Source organism: Stegostoma tigrinum, unplaced genomic scaffold (genome assembly GCF_030684315.1).
Source record: "Stegostoma tigrinum isolate sSteTig4 unplaced genomic scaffold, sSteTig4.hap1 scaffold_336, whole genome shotgun sequence".
Classification (NCBI taxonomy): Eukaryota; Metazoa; Chordata; class Chondrichthyes; order Orectolobiformes; family Stegostomatidae; genus Stegostoma; species Stegostoma tigrinum.
In genome coordinates this window covers 52,501-72,500 of record NW_026728264.1, presented here as the reverse complement: position 1 = coordinate 72,500, position 20,000 = coordinate 52,501, and the positions used below count along the sequence as shown (strand labels likewise).

At 54.2% G+C, this 20,000-nt stretch overlaps 1 protein-coding gene across 1 annotated transcript in view; it reads right to left on the bottom strand.

Moving 5' to 3' along the window:
• LOC132208255 (zinc finger and BTB domain-containing protein 16-like) overlaps window positions 1-20,000 on the bottom strand; it is a 24,153-nt gene that overhangs the window by 3,093 nt on the left and 1,060 nt on the right. Inside the window, exons 2-5 of the mRNA XM_059643924.1 lie at window positions 15,445-15,539; window positions 11,197-11,280; window positions 5,133-5,306; window positions 2,905-3,072 (exon numbers count right to left, since the gene is read on the bottom strand). Of these exons, the coding sequence (XP_059499907.1) occupies window positions 2,905-3,072; window positions 5,133-5,306; window positions 11,197-11,280; window positions 15,445-15,539 (521 nt within the window). The remainder of the gene's footprint in view (window positions 1-2,904; window positions 3,073-5,132; window positions 5,307-11,196; window positions 11,281-15,444; window positions 15,540-20,000) is intronic.

Below are 20,000 nucleotides of genomic sequence, written 5' to 3'. Positions count from 1 at the left end.
ACAGTGTCCACTCACTCAGCACTGACCCTCCAACAGTGCCCGCTCCCTCAGCACTGACCCTCTGACAGTGCCCACTCCCTCAGCACTGACCCTCCGACAGTGCCCACTCCCTCAGCACTGACCCTCCGACAGTGTCCACTCACTCAGCACTGACCCTCTGAGAGTGCCCACTCCCTCAGCACTGACCCTCCGACAGTGTCCACTCACTCAGCACTGACCCTCTGAGAGTGTCCACTCCCTCAGCACTGACCCTCCGACAGTGTCCACTCCCTCAGCACTGACCCTCTGACAGTGCCCGCTCCCTCAGCACTGACCCTCCGAGGGTGTCCACTCACTCAGCACTGACCCTCCGACAGTGCCCGCTCCCTCAGCACTGACCCTCTGACAGTGCCCACTCCCTCAGCACTGACCCTCCGACAGTGCCCACTCCCTCAGCACTGACCCTCCGACAGTGCCCACTCCCTCAGCACTGACCCTCTGACAGTGCCCACTCCCTCAGCACTGACCCTCTGACAGTGCCCACTCCCTCAGCACTGACCCTCTGAGAGTGTCCACTCACTCAGCACTGACCCTCCGACAGTGCCCGCTCCCTCAGCACTGACCCTCCGACAGTGCCCACTCCCTCAGCACTGACCCTCCGACAGTGCCCGCTCCCTCAGCACTGACCCTCCGACAGTGCCCACTCCCTCAGCACTGACCCTCTGAGAGTGTCCACTCACTCAGCACTGACCCTCCGACAGTGCCCGCTCCCTCAGCAGTGGCCCTCCGACAGTGCCCACTCCCTCAGCACTGACCCTCTGAGAGTGTCCACTCCCTCAGCACTGACCCTCCGACAGTGAGCACTCCCTCAGCACTGACCCTCCGAGAGTGCCCTCTCCCTCAGCACTGACCCTCTGACAGTGCCCGCTCCCTCAGCACTGACCCTCTGACAGTGCCCACTCCCTCAGCACTGACCCTCCGAGAGTGTCCACTCACTCAGCACTGACCCTCCGACAGTGCCCACTCCCTCAGCACTGACCCTCCGACAGTGCCCGCTCCCTCAGCACTCACCCTCTGACAGTGCCCGCTCCCTCAGCACTGACCCTCTGACAGTGCCCACTCCCTCAGCACTGACCCTCCAAGAGTGTCCACTCCCTCAGCACTGACCCTCCAAGAGTGTCCACTCACTCAGCACTGACCCTCCGAGAGTGCCCACTCCCTCAGCACTGACCCTCTGTCAGTGCCCACTCCCTCAGCACTGACCCTCCAAGAGTGCCCACTCCCTCAGCACTGACCCTCCGAGAGTGTCCACTCACTCAGCACTGACCCTCCGAGAGTGTCCATTCCCTCAGCACTGACCCTCCGAGAGTGTCCACTCCCTCAGCACTGACCCTCTGACAGTGCCCACTCCCTCAGCACTGACCCACCGACAGTGCCCACTCCCTCAGCACTGACCCTCCGACAGTGCCCACTCCCTCAGCACTGACCATCCGACAGCGCCCGCTCCCTCAGCACTGACCCTCCGACAGTGCCCACTCCCTCAGCACTGACCCTCCGACAGTGCGGCCCTCCCTCAGCACTGACCCTCCGACAGTGCGACACTCCCTCAGCACTGACCCTCCGAGAGTGTCCACTCACTCAGCACTGACCCTCCGAGATTGCCCACTCCCTCAGCACTGACCCTCTGACAGTGCCCGCTCCCTCAGCACTGACCCTCTGACAGTGCCCACTCCCTCAGCACTGACCCTCTGACAGTGCCCACTCCCTCAGCACTGACCCTCCAAGAGTGTCCACTCACTCAGCACTGACCCTCCAAGAGTGTCCACTCACTCAGCACTGACCCTCCGAGAGTGCCCACTCCCTCAGCACTGACCCTCTGACAGTGCCCGCTCCCTCAGCACTGACCCTCCAAGAGTGCCCACTCCCTCAGCACTGACCCTCCGAGAGTGTCCACTCCCTCAGCACTGACCCTCTGACAGTGCCCGCTCCCTCAGCACTGACCCTCTGACAGTGCCCACTCCCTCAGCACTGACCATCCGACAGCGCCCGCTCCCTCAGCACTGACCCTCTGACAGTGCCCACTCCCTCAGCACTGACCCTCCGACAGCGCCCGCTCCCTCAGCACTGACCCTCTGACAGTGCCCGCTCCCTCAGCACTGACCCTCTGACAGTGCCCACTCCCTCAGCACTGACCATCCGACAGTGCCCGCTCCCTCAGCACTGACCCTCTGTCAGTGCCCACTCCCTCAGCACTGACCCTCCGAGAGTGTCCACTCACTCAGCACTGACCCTCCAAGAGTGTCCACTCCCTCAGCACTGACCCTCCGACAGTGCCCGCTCCCTCAGCACTGACCCTCCGACAGTGCCCACTCCCTCAGCACTGACCCTCCGACAGTGCCCGCTCCCTCAGCACTGACCCTCCAACAGTGCCCACTCCCTCAGCACTGACCCTCCGACAGTGCCCACTCCCTCAGCACTGACCCTCCAACAGTGCCCACTCCCTCAGCACTGACCCTCCGACAGTGCCCGCTCCCTCAGCACTGACCCTCCGACAGTGCCCACTCCCTCAGCACTGACCCTCCGACAGTGCCCTCTCCCTCAGCACTGACCCTCCGACAGTGCCCGCTCCCTCAGCACTGACCCTCCGACAATGCCCACTCCCTCAGCACTGACCCTCCGACAGTGCCCGCTCCCTCAGCACTGACCCTCCGACAATGCCCACTCCCTCAGCACTGACCCTCCGACAGTGCCCGCTCCCTCAGCACTGACCCTCCGACAGTGCCCGCTCCCTCAGCACTGACCCTTGGAAAGCACGATGCTCCCTCAGTGCCACCCACCAACAATGCTTTAGGGTCAGCTCGCACACCCGCGCCCCCCGCCCCCCCCCCCCCCCCCCCCCCCCCCCCCCCCAGCCTTTGGGTTTACCTGTGTGAATCCTGTAGTGAGTCTCCAGTTGGTGTTTGAGAGTGAATTTCTTTTTACACTGACCGCACTGATAGGGTTTCTCTCCCTGGTGAACCTGTTTGTGGCTCTTCAAAGCTGCCTCGTCCGCAAACTGGTGATGACAATATTGACACTGGTGTGCACCACCCCCTGGGGAACACAGACAGGAGCACAGCTCGTTCACACAGCTCGGGCATCCCTGCTGTTCCTCCACCCTAACCCCGTCTGCCTGACCCAACACCGTCCCGCTGCCCGTCCCTGTCCCCGTCCCCCCCGCCTCCATCCCCGTCCCTGTCCCCGTCCCCCTGCCCCAACACCGCCACCCTGCCCCGTCCCTGTCCCCGTCACCCTGCCCACTTCCCGTCACCCTGTCCCCGTCCCCCTGCCCCCGTCCCTGTCCCCCTGCCCCGTCCCCGCCACCCTGCCCCGTCCCTGTCCCCGTCACCCTGCCCACTTCCCGTCACCCTGTCCCCGTCTCCCTGCCCCCGTCCCCGTCCCCCTGCCCTGTCCCCCCGTCCCTGTCCCCGTCCCCCTGCCCTGTCCCCGTCACCCTGCCCCCGTCCCCGTCCCCCTGCCCCATCCCCGTCACCCTGCCCCGTCCCCATCCCCGTCCCCCTGCCCCGTCCCCGCCACCCTGCCCCGTCCCCGTCCCCGTCACCCTGCCCACTTCCCGTCACCCTGTCCCCGTCCCCCTGCCCCGTCCCCCTGCCCCGTCCCCGTCACCCTGACCCGTCCCCCGTCCCATCCCTGTCCCCCTGCCCCATCCCAGTCACCCAGTCCCCATCCCCATCACCCTGCCCCCGTCCCCGTCGCCCTACCCCATTCCCCGTCACCCTGTCCCCGTCACCCTGTCCCCGTCACCCTGTCCCCATCCCCGTCACCCTCACCCTGCCCCATCACCCTCACCCTGCCCCATCACCCTGCCTGTCCGACTCTGTCCTCATCACTCAGTCTCTGGGAACAGGGTGAGACTATTTAGCCCCCTCCTCAAGCCTGTTTCACAGGAACAGGAGGACATTCAGCCCCCTCCTCAAGCCAGTTTCACAGGAACAGGAGGACATTCAGCCCCCTCCTCAAGCCTGTTTCACAGGAACAGGAGGACATTCAGCCCCTCCCCTCCACGCTGTTACACAGAAACAGGAGGAGGCCATTCAGCACCCGCCCCCTCCTTGAACCTGTTACACAAGAAGAGGAGGCCATTCAGCCCCATTTTCCACACTGTTCCAGGAACAGGAGGGTGTCCATCCATGAGACAGTGACTGATCTGGCCAACATACACCAGCCAAACCTGTCAGGGTAGGCCATCCCTGGATCCTGGTGCCCGCTCACCGCAATCAGGCCTGTGCCGTGGGTAGGACGTCAGGAGCCTGGGATCATCCTGTGCCATGCACAGTTGGGGTGGCTGCCAGGCAACGGAATCACCAGGAAAGTGGGATGGTTCACATGGAATCACCAGGAAAGACGGAACATTCACATGGAATCACTGGGAAAGTTAGAAGGTTCACATGGAATCACCAGGAAAGACGGAAAGTTCACATGGAATCACTGGGAAAGTCGGAAGGTTCACATGGAATCACGGGAAAGTCGGAAGGTTCACATGGAATCATTGGGAAAGACAGAAGGTTCACATGGAATCACGGGAAAGTCGGAAGGTTCACATGGAATCATTGGGAAAGACAGAAGGTTCACATGGAATCACCGGGAAAGTCGGAAGGTTCACATGGAATCATTGGGAAAGACAGAAGGTTCACATGGAATCACGGGAAAGTCGGAAGGTTCACATGGAATCATTGGGAAAGACAGAAGGTTCACATGGAATCACGGGAAAGTCGGAAGGTTCACATGGAATCATTGGGAAAGACAGAAGGTTCACATGGAATCACGGGAAAGTCGGAAGGTTCACATGGAATCATTGGGAAAGACAGAAGGTTCACATGGAATCACGGGAAAGTCGGAAGGTTCACATGGAATCATTGGGAAAGACAGAAGGTTCACATGGAATCACGGGAAAGTCGGAAGGTTCACATGGAATCATTGGGAAAGACAGAAGGTTCACATGGAATCACCGGGAAAGTCGGAAGGTTCACATGGAATCATTGGGAAAGACAGAAGGTTCACATGGAATCACGGGAAAGTCGGAAGGTTCACATGGAATCATTGGGAAAGACAGAAGGTTCACATGGAATCACCGGGAAAGTCGGAAGGTTCACCTGTGTGCGATTTGATGTGGCGTTTGAGGGCCGTGAGGCTGGGGAATAATCGCTGGCATTCCTGGCAGCTGTAGTTCCAACTCCCCCCAGCCTGGCTCGGAGCCCGATGCCTCAGGCTAAGGCGAGTCTGCAGCCCCTTCCCGCACAGAAGGTAGATCGGCATCTTAGCCCCTCCTACAGAGACAGGCAACACACAAGGTTAGCTCCACCATAACACGCAGTGCTAAACTCCCTCTACACTCTCCTCCACAGAGTGAAGCTCCCTCTACACTGTCCCCCATCAAACACTCCCAGGACAGGGACAGCTCGGGGTTAGACACAGAGTGAAGCTCCCTCTACACTGTCCCCCATCAAACACTCCCAGCGACAGGGACAGCACTGGGGTTAGATACAGAGTAAAGCTCCCTCTACACTGTCCCCCCATCAAAAGCCCCCAAGACAGGGACAGCACAGGGTCAGATACAGAGTAAAGCTCCCTCTACACTGTCCCCCATCAAACACTCCCAGGGACAGGGACAGCGCGGGATTAGATACAGAGTAAAGCTCCCTCTACACTGTCCCCCCATCAAACACTCCCAGGGACAGGGACAGCACGGGATTAGATACAGAGTAAAGCTCTCTCTACACTGCCCCCCATCAAACACTCCCAGGGACAGGGACAGCACGGGGTTAGAGACGGAGTAAAGCTCTCTCTACACTGTCCCCCCATCAAACACTCCCAGGTCAGGGACAGCACAGGGTTAGGTACAGAGTAAAGCTCCCTCTACACTGTCCCCCATCAAACACTCCGGGGGACAGGGACAGCACGGGATTAGATACAGAGTAAAGCTCTCTCTACACTGTCCCCCATCAAACACTCCCAGGACAGGGACAGCACAGGGTTAGGTACAGAGTGAAGCTCCCTCTACACTGTCCCCCATCAAGCACTCCCAGGACAGGGACAGCACAGGGTTAGATACAGAGTAAAGCTCTCTCTACACTGTCCCCCATCAAACACTCCCAGGGACAGGGACAGCACAGGATTAGATACAGAGTAAAGCTCCCTCTACACTGTCCCCCATCAAACACTCCCAGGACAGGGACAGCACGGGTTAGATACAGAGTAAAGCTCTCTCTACACTGCTCCCCCATCAAACACTCCCAGGACAGGGACAGCACGGGGTTAGATACAGAGTAAAGCTCCCTCTACACTGTCCCCCATCAAACAGTCCCAGGGACAGGGACAGCACGGGATTAGATACAGAGTAAAGCTCCCTCTACACTGTCCCCCATCAAACACTCCCAGGACAGGGACAGCACAGGGTTAGATACAGAGTAAAGCTCTCTCTACACTGCTCCCCCATCAAACACTCCCAGGACAGGGACAGCACGGGGTTAGATACAGAGTAAAGCTCCCTCTACACTGTCCCCCATCAAACACTCCCAGGGACAGGGACAGCACGGGGTTAGAGACGGATGGATTCTCCGGTGAAGCTGGAAATGCCTCTGGCTTTGTTCGCACCGAGTGCTTTCGATGTACAATCAGTGGATTGAAAAGTCTCGGCGAATCTTTCCTCTGATTGTACTGCGCTCAGTGTAAAGCAGGCCCTGCCTTGTTATACAGCCACCACGGCTGCAACCATCATACAGCGTAGAACGTTACAGCACAGTACAGGCCCTTCGGCCCTCGATGTTGTGCCGACCTGTCATACTGAAGCCCATCTAACCTACACTATTCCATGTACGTCCATATGCTTAACCAATGACGACTTAAATGTACCTAAAGTTGGCGAATCTACTACCGTTGCAGGCAAAGCGTTCCATTCCCTTACTACTCTCTGAGTAAAGAAACTACCTCTGACATCTGTCCTATATCTTTCACCCCTCAATTTAAAGCTATGCCCCCTCGTGCTCGCCGTCACCATCCTAGGAAAAAGACTCTCCCTATCCACCCTATCTAACCCTCTGATTATTTTATATGTTTCAATTAAGTCACCTCTCAACCTTCTTCTCTCTAATGAAAACAGCCTCAAGTCCCTCAGCCTTTCCTCGTAAGACCTTCCCTCCATACCAGGCAACAGCCTAGTAAATCTCCTCTGCACCCTTTCCAAAGCTTCCACATCCTTCTTATAATCCGGTGTCCAGAACTGTCCGCAATCAGGTATCTTTATGATGCGAGTGGATGATACGTTGTATTATGTGGGATGGGGCACAGTCGATTGGAAAGCTTTCGAGCAAAACTCAAAGCTGGGAGATCAGTCTTCAGGGCCTTTTGAATGTATTGGATCGGATAATAAGCAGAATAGCTCGAGTGGGACTTTCTATAAGCCATTGTATTTGGAAAATGTTAACCCCATTGCTGTGAGTCAAGGTAGGGCACCATTAAACAATGAAACTGAAATAAGTTACTCAGATATAGGAGCATAAATTAGTCATGTGGTCCATGGAGTATGCTCCATGACTGATAAGTTTCCAACCAGTTTCTTTCATTTTTCTCCCTGTAACTTTGGATCCCCTTGACCATCAAGGACCTATCTCTCTGCCTGAAACATACTCCTTGACCTGGAGGCACTGTGAAGTTTAATTAGAGAGCTGAATTAGTCAGCTGCCAAAAGGCCCTTTGGCAAGATTTTAGAACTGCGTTTGACAAGGAACGTTGCCGAGGTGGAAGACATGGGGTGGTGACGGTTGAGTGGTATCATCAGCGGACTGCTAGTCCACAGACCCAGCTCGTGTTCTGGGGCCCCCGGTGTACACAGATAGATTGGTCCCATGGCCGAGCAGCAAGGGATGCTGGGTACTTTGGCCAAGTGAAACTCTGAAATTGCGAAAAACCTAGACACGCTGCAAACAGAACAGCCCACTGCTAGTAACATTAGCAAAATGTAGAAAGCAACATAATCCTGGACAGACATATCCCCAAAATCTAATCCACCAGAACAAAGGAGGGCCCAGAGAGAAATGCACCAGGACCTGCTCCACACAGAAACAGGCAGAAGCAAGCCATCCAAATGATTGACTTTTCAAACTATTATGTGAGTCTCCTTGATGGCCAGAGCTTTACAAAGTTATAAAAACTGATTGACTTGCAGACCTGTCTGTTCAGGGTAATGGAGGCTTTCTGAGGAGACCAGCAGTGAGAGAGAGAGAAAGCGAATTCACAGAACCCCTGAGATATGATGTGGAGGTGCCAGTGTTGGACTGGGGTGGATAAGGTCAGAAGTCACACGACAACAGGTTATAGCCTAACAGGTTTATTTGACAACATAAGCTATCGGAGCGCTGCCCCTTCGTCAAGTGAAGTGGAGGGAAGCACACAGGCACAGAATGTGTAGGTGGAAGGATCACAGTAAGGTGATTCCAGGTAATTAAGAGTTTCAAAAGATAGCACAAATGGTGTAAGGTGAGTGTCGACAGGCTGAATAATGAGTCTTTGTGGGTGATCATAAGTATCAAACTGCCCAGAAATGGAGACAGAGAGAGAAAACAGCTTCAAAGTCCCCCCAGAGACAGAGAGAGAGTGACTATATAAATCTACAAAAGACTCAGGAAGTATTGTCATCGTACGGAGCTAAATAGGATTAGAGAGAGTATGTTTAGTATGAAAGGTTCTTGTAACTTGGCTCCAAGTAAAGTTGGGACTGTTTTGCGTTGGCACTGGTTTATGTTTGTACCAGTTTGACTGAGGCGGTGTTTGTGGGGTGCCTGGGCAAAATCATTCATAACATTCTAGTTAGAGTTTCTTAATGAGACAACGCTGGGTTCAAATCCCAGAGTTTGAGTTCAGTGAGAAAATAAATCTGAAATAAGAATCTAATGATGACCAATAAATCCATTGTCGATTGTCGGGAGAAACTGATCCGGTTCACTAATGTCCTTTAGGGAAGGAAGATGCCATCCTTACCTCTTCTGGCCTCCATGTGACTCCAGACCCACAGCAATGTGGTTGACTCTGAAATATTGCCTCTGGGCAATTATTGCCAGGTTATTAATCTGGAGTTGGGAGGGTCATGTTGGGGCTGTATACTGTGTCCAATCCCAGTCTCCCTGCTACAGGAAGGATGGTGTGAAACTTGAAAGGGTTCAGAAAAGATTTACAGGGATGTTGCCAGGGTCGGAGGGTTTGAGCTACAGGGAGAGGCTGAATAGGCTGGGGCTATTTTCCCTGAAGCGTCGGGGGCTGAGGGGTGACCTTATAGAGGTTTATAAAACCATGAGGGGCATGGATAGGGTGAATAGACAAGGTCTTTTCCCCCCAGGGTAGGGGAGCCCAAAACTAGAGGGGCACAGGTTTAAGGTGAGAGGGGAAAGATTTAAAAGGGATCTGAGGGGTAACTGTTTCACACAGAGGGTGGTGCGTGTGTGGAATGAGCTGCCAGAGGAAGTGGTGGGGGCTGGTACAGTTACAGCATTTAAAAGGCACCTGGATGGGGACATGGATAGGAAGGGTTTAGAGGGATATGGGCCAAATGGGGCGAGATTAGTTTAGGATATCTGGTCAGTATGGACAGGCTGGGCAGGAGAGTCTGTTTCTGTGCCGCAGAGCTGCGTGACTTTGAGATCAATGAGAAAACAGTTATTCAGGTATACAAAATGGAGCACCAGTTTTTGAGATAACACGGTGTGGATCTGGATGGACACAGCAGGACAAGCAGCATCAGAGGAGCAGGAAGGCTGACATTTTGGGCCTTCTTCAGAAATGGGCCTTCTTCTGAGGAAGAAGGGTCCAGGCCCGAAACGTCAGCCTTCCTGCTCCTCTGATGCTGCTTGTCCTGCTGTGTCCATCCAGCTCCACACTGTGTTATCTCAGATTCTCCAGCATCAGCAGCTCCAACTGTCTCTGATAGAAGTTTTTGATGTTGCTGTCATTGAGAGATGTTGGGAATGTGAAATTTGCCATTTTTGTCGATGGTTCTTACACAGGCCTCCACCAACTGTTCTCGAGCGCAGGAGATGTTACCACTTTTCATCTGGCAAAAGGAGGTAAATGTTGCTCTTTCCTTCGGAAAGCTGGGAGGACCCCGATAGGAATAGAAAGTGCCTTAGCCGTGGAAACCCCTGCTCTCGATGACACAGGTGATATGGCTTCGTACTGAGTAGGAAATATTGGATCAAGTTCAAAAATACACAGGTTCAGAGAAAGGATACAGCCAGCACAGGTGAGGCTTAATGAATGGCAGAGCCTTGGGTCGTGCTGTAGAACACAGGGACCTAGGGCATCAGATACATGATTCTTAGAAGTTTGCGTCACACACAGACAGGGGGGGTTAAGAAGGTGTTCATCGCTCAGTCTTTTGAGTTTAGGAGCTGGGGACGTCATGTTGAGGTTGTACAGGACGTGGGTGAGGCCACTTCTGGAGCACGGTGCCCAGCTCTGGTTACCCTGTTATGGGAAGGAGAGGATTTGGGAGGAATTTACCAGGATGTTGCCGGGTGTGGAGGGATTGAGTTATAGGGAAAGGCTGGATCGGCTGGGACTGTTTTCACTGGAGGTTGAGAGGTGAATTATAGAAGTTTATAAAATAATGAGAAGTATGGATAGAGTCCATGGTGGGTGTCTGTTTCTTCAGGGTTTGGGGGATTTCAAGACTAGGGGGCACATTGTTAAGGCAAGAGGAGAGAGATTTAAAGAGACATGAGGAGCAATTTATTCACACAGAGGGTGGTCCATGTATGGAATGAGCTTCCTGAGGAAGTGGTGGGTGTGGGGACAGTTACAGAGTTTAAAAGACATTTGGATAAAGACATGGATAGGGAAAGGTTTGGAGGGACATGGGCCAGGAGCAGGCAGGTGGGACTCGATTAGTTTGGGATTAGGGTCGGCACGGGCTAGATGGGCCGAAGGGTCTGTTTCTGTGCTGTAAGAATGTGTGTCTCTGTGACTGTTGTGGTGAAAGCTGAGGGTCACCAGGTGAGGGGAGATGTTGAAGAAGGTGCACTCAGCCAGTGCGGGAGTCGAACCCGCGCTGTTGCCGTTAACTGCGCTTCACACACGCGTCTCTACAATCGCACATCCACATTCCCAGCCTCCTCCCCTCCCCGCACTCTCTTCCCCGCCCCCCCCCCGCCCAACCAGCAGGCCTACCGGAATGGCTGTGATGGTGAGCCATGGCTTCCTGGTCCATGGTCATTCTCAGCCCACACACGTTGCACACAATCACACCGCAGCCTGTGGGAGATCGGAGAGAGGCACAGACATTTCTAACCATCTCAGAATTCCTGCTGAATCTCCTCACCCAGTCCCCAGGCCCGGCCCAGTACCTCCCCACAGTCAGTGACAGGTATCAACACAGAGAGAACTTTCCTCTGTCTCTAACCCCGTGCTGTCCCTGTCCCTGGGAGTGTTTGATGGGGGGACAGTGTAGAGAGAACTTTCCTCTGTCTCTAACCCCGTGCTGTCCCTGTCCCTGGGAGTGTTTGATGGGGGGACAGTGTAGAGGGAGCTTTACTCTGTATCTAACCCTGTGCTGTCCCTGTCCCTGGGAGTGTTTGATGGGAGGGGCAGAGTGTAGAGGGAGCTTTACTCTGTATCTAACCCCATGCTGTCCCCGTCCCTGGGAGTGTTTGATGGGGGGACAGTGTAGAGGGAGCTTTACTCTGTATCTAACCCTGTACTGTCCCTGTCCCTGGGAGTGTTTGATGGGAGGGGCAGAGCGTAGAGGGAGTATTACTCTGTATCTAACCCCCTGCTCTCCCTGTCCCTGGGAGTGTTTGATGGGGGGACAGTGTAGAGGGAGCTTTACTCTGTATCTAACCCCGTGCTGTCCCTGTCCCTGGGAGTGTCTGATGGGGGGGACAGTGTAAAGGGAGTTTTACTCTATATCTAACACCATGCTGTCCCTGTCCCTGGGGAATGTTTGATGGAGACAGTGTAGAGGGAGCTTTACCCTGTATCTAACCCTGTGCTGTCCCTGTCCCTGGGAGTGTTTGATGGGAGGGGCAGAGTGTAGAGGGAGTATTACTCTGTATCTAACCCCCTGCTCTCCCTGTCCCTGGGAGTGTTTGATGGGGGGACAGTGTAGAGGGAGCTTTACTCTGTATCTAACCCCGTGCTGTCCCTGTCCCTGGGAGCGTCTGATGGGGGGGGACAGTGTAAAGGGAGTTTTACTCTATATCTAACACCATGCTGTCCCTGTCCCTGGGGAATGTTTGATGGAGACAGTGTAGAGGGAGCTTTACCCTGTATCTAACCCCGTGCTGCTCCTGTCCCTGGGTTTACTCAGTGATTCGGAATAGAAGCCTGTCCCATTAGAAGGTAATATTCCCACTGTGTTGTCGCCTCCAGGTTAGAGATATTCCTGCCTCGCTTTCACACTCTCAGCCCAGTGAGAATGAAGTGTCTTCAAAAACAGGAAATGCTCAATAATAGTGATCTTATCATGTTCACTCCGCCTCGGCAGGGACAGACCACGACAGAGCTATTCAAAATGAGCTCCTTCGTTTCTGACAGAAACCCACAGCGGGGAGAGGATGAGGGGTGAGGGGGCGAGAGGGATAGAGGCAGAGAGGGTAGGAGAAAGGGGGGGGGGAATGAAGGGAATGGGAGAGAGGCAGGGAGGGGGTAAGAGAGAGAGGGAAGGGGGTGAGAGAGAGAGAGGGGGACAATGAGAGGAGGAGGGAGGGAGGGAGAGGGGTAGAGGAGAGAGAGAGAGAGAGAGAGGGGGAAGGGGCAGGGAGGGAGGGGGTGAGAGAGGGAGAAAGGGGGTGAGAGAGGGGGGATGGGGTGAGAGAGAGAGGGGAAGGGGTGAGAGAGAGGGAGGGATTGAGAGATAGAGGGGGAGGGATTGAGAGATAGAGGGAGGGGGTGGGAGAGAGGGTTGGGGTGAGAAAGTGAAGGGGGTGATTAGAGACAGGAGGAGGAGCTGAGAGAGAGAGACAGAAGGGGACAGTGAGAGGTGGAGGGGAGAAGGGAGGGGTATGGAGGAGAGAGAGAGAGAGAGGGAGGGAAGAGGCAGGGAGGGAGGATGTGAGAGAGGGAGGAATGGGATGAGAGATAGAGGGGGAGGGATTGAGAGATGGAGGGGGAAGGGTTGAGAGAAGAGAAGGAGGGGGTGGGAGAGAGGTTGGGGGTGAAAGAGTGAGTGAGGGAGGGAGTGAGAGACAGGAGGAGGGGCTGAGAGAGAGAAGGGGACAGTGACAGGAGGAAAGGGGGAGGGAAGGGGATGGAGGAGAAAGAGAGAGGGAGGGAAGCGGCAGGGAGGGAGTGCATGAGAGAGAGAGGAACGGAGGGGGTGAGAGAGAGGGGAATGGGCTGACAGAGAGGAGAAGGGAGTGAGAGATAGAGGGAGGGATGGGAGAGAAGGAGGGGTTGGGAGTCTGAGGGTGGGGAAGAGTAAGAGGATGGAGGGAGCAAGAGAGAGAAGAAGGGATGAGAAAAAGTGCAAGCAAGGGAGGAGGCTGACAGAGAAGCGAGGGAGGTGGACAGACACAGAAGGGTAGAAAGTGAGAGGGATGGGGTGAAAGAGAGAGGGTACAGGGAGAGAGACAGAGAGACAAGGACAGGTGAGCGGAGAGAGAGAGCGAGAGAGAGATGGGAAGAGAGGTAGGAAGATAGAGAGAGGTGGATATAGAATGGGAGAGACAGAGAGAAAAGGAACGAGGGGGAAAGAGAGGATGGGAGTCAGTGGAGGGAGAGAGAGAGAGAGAGAGAGAGAGAGAGAGAATTTGAGAGAGGGAGTGGTTCACGTGCTGGGTTTAGGATCCTTGCTCGAGTTCCAGTCAGTCAGTCCTGAGGAGATAACACATTTTGACATTGTCCCCCACATAACAGGCCCTTTCCCAGCTCCGAGTCTCTTTCTGTATCCTGCGCAGCTCCCGTATAACGCAGGTTAATGCGATTATGTGAGTACACTGAGCAGAGGACTTCCACAGCAGGCTAGCTGCCTGCACCAGTGTACACAGGCCAGTCCAGCCTGTTCATTCATGAGACCACATTGAAAACAGTACCAGTGACACAGAACGAGATTAACAACATTGGCAGGTCAGACCAACTCAGAAAGAGAGAGACAAAAAGAGAGGAAGAGACAGACAGAGATACTCACGCACAAAGACAAACACACCTCCACAGACACAGCGAGGGAGAGAGTGAGAAATACAAAAGGAAACAAGAGAAATTGGCCGAGGGAGGGGCAGAAGAAGCAAATACACAAAGACAGAGAGAAAATGACCCAGAGGCAGTGAGGCAGACAGATAGAATAGCAGGCAGACAGACTCGGGCAGACAGAGAGAGACAGGGAGTGAGACACACATAAACAGCGATACAAAGAGGCAACAGAGATGGAAGAGAGACTGGCACACACATACATGGACAAAGAGAGAGAGAGAGAGAGAGAGCGTGTGAGAGAGAGAGAGGACAGAGAATGAACACCAGACAGAAAAATGCAGACGGAGGCAATGATGAGGAAGAGTCAGGTGCAGACGTACAGTGAGACAGACAGAGAGGCAGTGCAAGAGAGGAGAGACAAACCGACAGAGATATTCATAGAGATAGAGAGAAAGAGAGAGACAGACAGTAAGAGAAAGTGAAAGACATGAGGAAATGAGGGGCAAACAGACAGAGAGAGAAATAGGCACAGAAAAAGAGAGACAGAGAGAGATAGAGACAGACAGAAAGAGAAAGAGAGAATCAGATAGAGACAGTCAGAGATAGAGACAGTCAGAGAGAGAGACTGACAGAGAGAGAGACTGACAGAGACAGACAGACACAGAGGGAGAGACGGAGAGGGACATCGAGAGAGAGAGGAGACAGTCAGAGAGAGACACAGACTGAGAGAGACAGAAAGACAGAGGGACAGAGAGACAGACAGAGAGAGTGAAAGACCAATATACTGACAGAGAGAAAGAGAGAGACAGACAGAGAGGGAGAGGGGCAGACAGAGAGAGAGACAGACAGAGAGAGAGAAAGACTGACATACTGACAGAGAGAGAGAGACAGAGAGAGAGAGGGGCAGACAAAGAGAGAGACAGACAGAGAGAGAGAGACAGAGAGCGAGAGGGGCAGACAGAGAGAGAGACCGACAAACTGACAGAGAGAGAGAGACAGACAGAGAGAGAGACCGACAAACTGACAGAGAGAGAGAGAGAGAGAGAGAGAGACAGAGAGAGAGACAGAGAGAGAGAGAGAGACAGAGAGAGAGACAGACAGAGAGAGAGACCGACAAACTGACAGAGAGAGAGAGAGAGACAGACTCAAGCCAGATCCCAAGAGACAGCATTGAAGAGAGCAGCAATGGGAAGGATGAGGTGCTGGCCGACTGCTTTCATGGTCACCTGCCCCATGCCCAGGCTCTGCCCTCGAGTTAGATAACTCTGTTCCCGGGAACACGCCTCTTACCCAGGTGAGACTGCTGGTGCAAGCACAGGCGAAAGCTGTCCAGGAATCTCTTCCCACAGAATTCACAGGGAAACAGGTTCACCACCTCCATTCGCCTGTCAGCAAAGAGCCACATGTTACAGACCGGACCGGACCATCATTTCACAAAAAACCCGCTCAGTGGCTCCCTCCCGGGGGGTATCTGTTATTCTGTATATAAACCCCCCCGAACCCCCTCGAACAGATTCCAGTCTGTAACTCCCTCCCCGGGGGGTATCTGTTATTCTGTATATAAACCCCCCCCCGAACCCCCTCGATCAGATTCCAGTCTGTAACTCCCTCCCGGGGGGTATCTGTTATTCTGTATATAAACCCCCCCGAACCCCCTCGAACAGATTCCAGTCTGTAACTCCCTCCCCGGGGGGTATCTGTTATTCTGTACATAAACCCCCCCGAACCCCCTCGAACAGATTCCAGTCTGTAACTCCCTCCCCGGGAGGTATCTGTTATTCTGTATATAAACCCCCCCGAACCCCCTCGAACAGATTCCAGTCTGTAACTCCCTCCCCGGGGGGTATCTGTTATTCTGTATATAAACCCCCCCGAACCCCCTCGATCAGATTCCAGTCTGTAACTCCCTCCCTGGGTATCTGTTATTCTGTATATAAACCCCCCCCGAACCCCCTCGATCAGATCCCAGTCTGTAAATCCCTCCCAGGGTATCTGTTATTCTGTATATAAACCCCCCCGAACCCCCTCGATCAGATTCCAGTCTGTAACTCCCTCCCCGGGGGGTATCTGTTATTCTGTATATAAACCCCCTGAACCCCCTCAATCAGATTCCAGTCTGTAACTCCCTCCCGGGGTATCTGTTATTCTGTATATAAACCCCCCCCGAACCCCCTCGATCAGATTCCAGTCTGTAACTCCCTCCCGGGGAGGTATCTGTTATTCTGTATATAAACCCCCCCCCGAACCCCCTCGATCAGATTCCAGTCTGTAACTCCCTCGCCAGGGGGTATCTGTTATTCTGTATATAAACCCCCCCGAACCCCCTCGATCAGATTCCAGTCTGTAACTCCCTCCCGGGGGGTATCTGTTATTCTGTATATTAACCCCACCCCGAACCCCGTCGATCAGATTCCAAGCTGTAACTCCCTCCCGGCGGGGTATCTGTTATTCTGTATATAAACCACACCCCCCGAAACCCCGCGATCAGATTCCAGTCTGTAACTCCCTCCCGTGGTATCTGTTATTCTGTATATAAACCACCCCGAACCCCCTCGATCAGATTCCAGTCTGTAAGTCCCTCCCCGGGGGGTATCTGTTATTCTGTATATTAACCCCACCCTGAACCCCCTCCATCAGATTCCAGTCTGTGACTCCCTCCCGGGGGGTATCTGTTATTCTGTATATAAACCCCCCCGAACCCCCTCGATCAGATTCCAGTCTGTAACTCCCTCCCGGGGGGTATCTGTTATTCTGTATATAAAACCCCCGAACCCCCTCGATCAGGTTTCAGTCTGTAACTCCCTCCCGGGGTATCTGTTATTCTGTATATAAACCACCCGAACCCCCTCAATCAGATTCCAGTCTGTAACTCCCTCTCCGGGGGCGGGTATCTGTTATTCTGTATATAAACCCCCCCGAACCCCCTCGATCAGATTCCAGTCTGTAACTCCCTCCCGGGGGGTATCTGTTATTCTGTATATAAAACCCCCGAACCCCCTCGATCAGATTTCAGTCTGTAACTCCCTCCCGGGGTATCTGTTATTCTGTATATAAACCCCCCCGAACCCCTCGATCAGATTCCAGTCTGTAACTCCTTCCCGGGGTATCTGTTATTCTGTATATAAACCACCCGAACCCCCTCGATCAGATTCCAGTCTGTAACTCCCTCCCCGTGGGGTATCTGTTATTCTGTATATAAACCCCCCCGAACCCCCTCGATCAGATTCCAGTCTGTAACTCCCTCCCGGGGGGGGGGGTATCTGTTATTCTGTATATAAACCCCCCGATCCCCTCGGTTAGATTCCAGTCTGTAACCCCCTCCTGGGGTATCTGTTATTCTGTATATAAACCCCCCCGAACCCCCTCCATCAGATTCCAGTCTGTAACTCCCTCCCGGGGTATCTGTTATTCTGTATATAAACCCCACCGAACCCCCTCGATCAGATTCCAGTCTGTAACTCCCTCCCCGTGGGGTATCTGTTATTCTGTATATAAACCACCCCGAACCCCTCGATCAGATTCCAGTCTGTAACTCCCTCCCGGGGTATCTGTTATTCTGTATATAAACCACCCGAACCCCCTCGATCAGATTCCAGTCTGTAACTCCCTCCCGGGGTATCTGTTATTCTGTATATAAACCCCCCGATCCCCTCGGTTAGATTCCAGTCTGTAACCCCCTCCTGGGGTATCTGTTATTCTGTATATAAACCCCCCCGAACCCCCTCCTTCAGATTCCAGTCTGTAACTCCCTCCCGGGGGGGGTATCTGTTATTCTGTATATAAACCCCCCCCGAACCCCCTCGATCAGATTCCAGTCTGTAACTCCCTCCCCGGGGTTTTTGTTATTCTGTCTATAAACCACCCCGAACCCCCTCGATCAGATTCCAGTCTGTAACTCCCTCCCGGGGTATCTGTTATTCTGTCTATAAACCACCCCGAACCCCCTCGATCAGATCCCAGGCTGTAACTCCCTCCCGGGGTATCTGTTATTCTGTATATAAACCACCCCGAACCCCCTCGATCAGATTCCAGTCTGTAACTCCCTCCCGGGGTATCTGTTATTCTGTATATAAACCACCCCGAACCCCCTCGATCAGATTCCAGTCTGTAACTCCCTCCCGGGGTATCTGTTATTCTGTATATAAACCCCACCGAACCCCCTCGATCAGATTCCAGTCTGTAACTCCCTCCCGGGGTAACTGTTATTCTGTATATAAACCACCCCGAACCCCTTTGATCAGATTCCAGTCTGTAACTCCCTCCCGGGGTATCTGTTATTCTGTATATAAACCCCACCGAACCCCCTCGATCAGATCCCAGTCTGTAACTCCCTCCCGGGGTAACTGTTATTCTGTATATAAACCACTCCGAACCCCCTCGATCAATTCCAGTCAGTAACTCCCTCCCCGGGGTATCTGTTATTCTGTACATAAACTCCCCCCCACCGAACGCCTCAATTAGGCTCCAGTCAGTATCAATCCATTGGGGAGGTGACAGAGATAGGGAAGGGGTGTAGAGGCTGGAGGGGGTTACAGAGGTAGGGAGGGGGTGTAGGGGCTGGAGGGGGTTACAGTGATAGCGAGGGTGTATAGGGGCTGGAGGGGGTTACAGAGATAGGGAGGGGGTGTTGGGGCTGGAGGGGGTTACAGAGATAGGGAGGGGGAGTAGGGGTTGGAGGGGGTTACAGAGATAGGGAGGGGGTGTAGAGGCTGGAGGGGGTTACAGAGATAGGGAGGGGGTGTAGAGGCTGGAGGGGGTTACAGAGATAGGGAGGGGGTGTAGAGGCTGGAGGGGGTTACAGAGATAGGGAGGGGGAGTAGGGGTTGGAGGGGTTTACAGAGATAGGGAGGGGGTGTAGGATAGGTGGGCGGAGTTTGGGATAGGTGTGGGCTGTGGGACTGGGTGAGGGGAGTGTGGGATTTTGTGGGGGTGTGGGACAGGTGCAGGGGTGTGGGTCTGGGTGTGGGGGGGGTGGGGGAGAGAGGATGTGTAGTCTCGAACTTGCTGAAGCTGTGCTGGGAGGTGATGAGTGTAAATGCTCCGATCCCCCGATTGACCTCACCACGTGCCCAGTCCTGGAAAGTGAGGGGCCTGTGATAAGTTACCCCTCCCCCATGTCCTTATCTGTGTCCAGCTTGTTTCACACCCTGTGCCCGCTTTCACCGGGCACAGCGTGTGATGTGATGCCTGAGCATGGTCTGCTTCTGAGAATTCACACCTCGACACACAGGCGCACACACACAGCCAATGGTGTCTGTGATCGGTCAGTTAAAACGGCATTGAGAGAAGGGGAAGAGGTCGTGGTATCTTCTCCTGTGTTTCCTGCACATTCACTCGCTATGTTTGTGCCGTTGTATCTCAAGTATTGGAGGGTCAGTGCACAGTTTGGAGGCACCTCTGTGTGGAGAGAGAGACGGAAATTATGGCTAAAGCTGACCAAGGCAAGGGGCCTCAGTTCAAAGTTAGGGAGACCAGGAGAAGTGACTCAGAAGTAGAAACAGGATGAGGTCATTCAGCCCCTCTGTTCTGCTTCCCCCATTCAACAGGATCACGGCTGATCCAGCTTCCCCACCCTTGCCCCTCGATTCGCGACTGATCCAGAATCTCTCAATCTCAGCCTTAAAGGACGCTGCCCCCTCAGCTCTCTGTGTATTCCAAATACTCCCAACCCTCTGAGAGAAGAAATTCTTCCTCATCTCAGTCTCCTCATCTTTTGCTGTCAGACAGGAAAGGGGAGGGGAGGGGATGCGTGAGGTGGGGTAATGTGGGAGGGAATAGGAGGGTGGGGATGCGAGGAGTGTGGGCAGGGAATAGGAGGGTGGGGATGGGAGAAGTTGGGGAGAGTG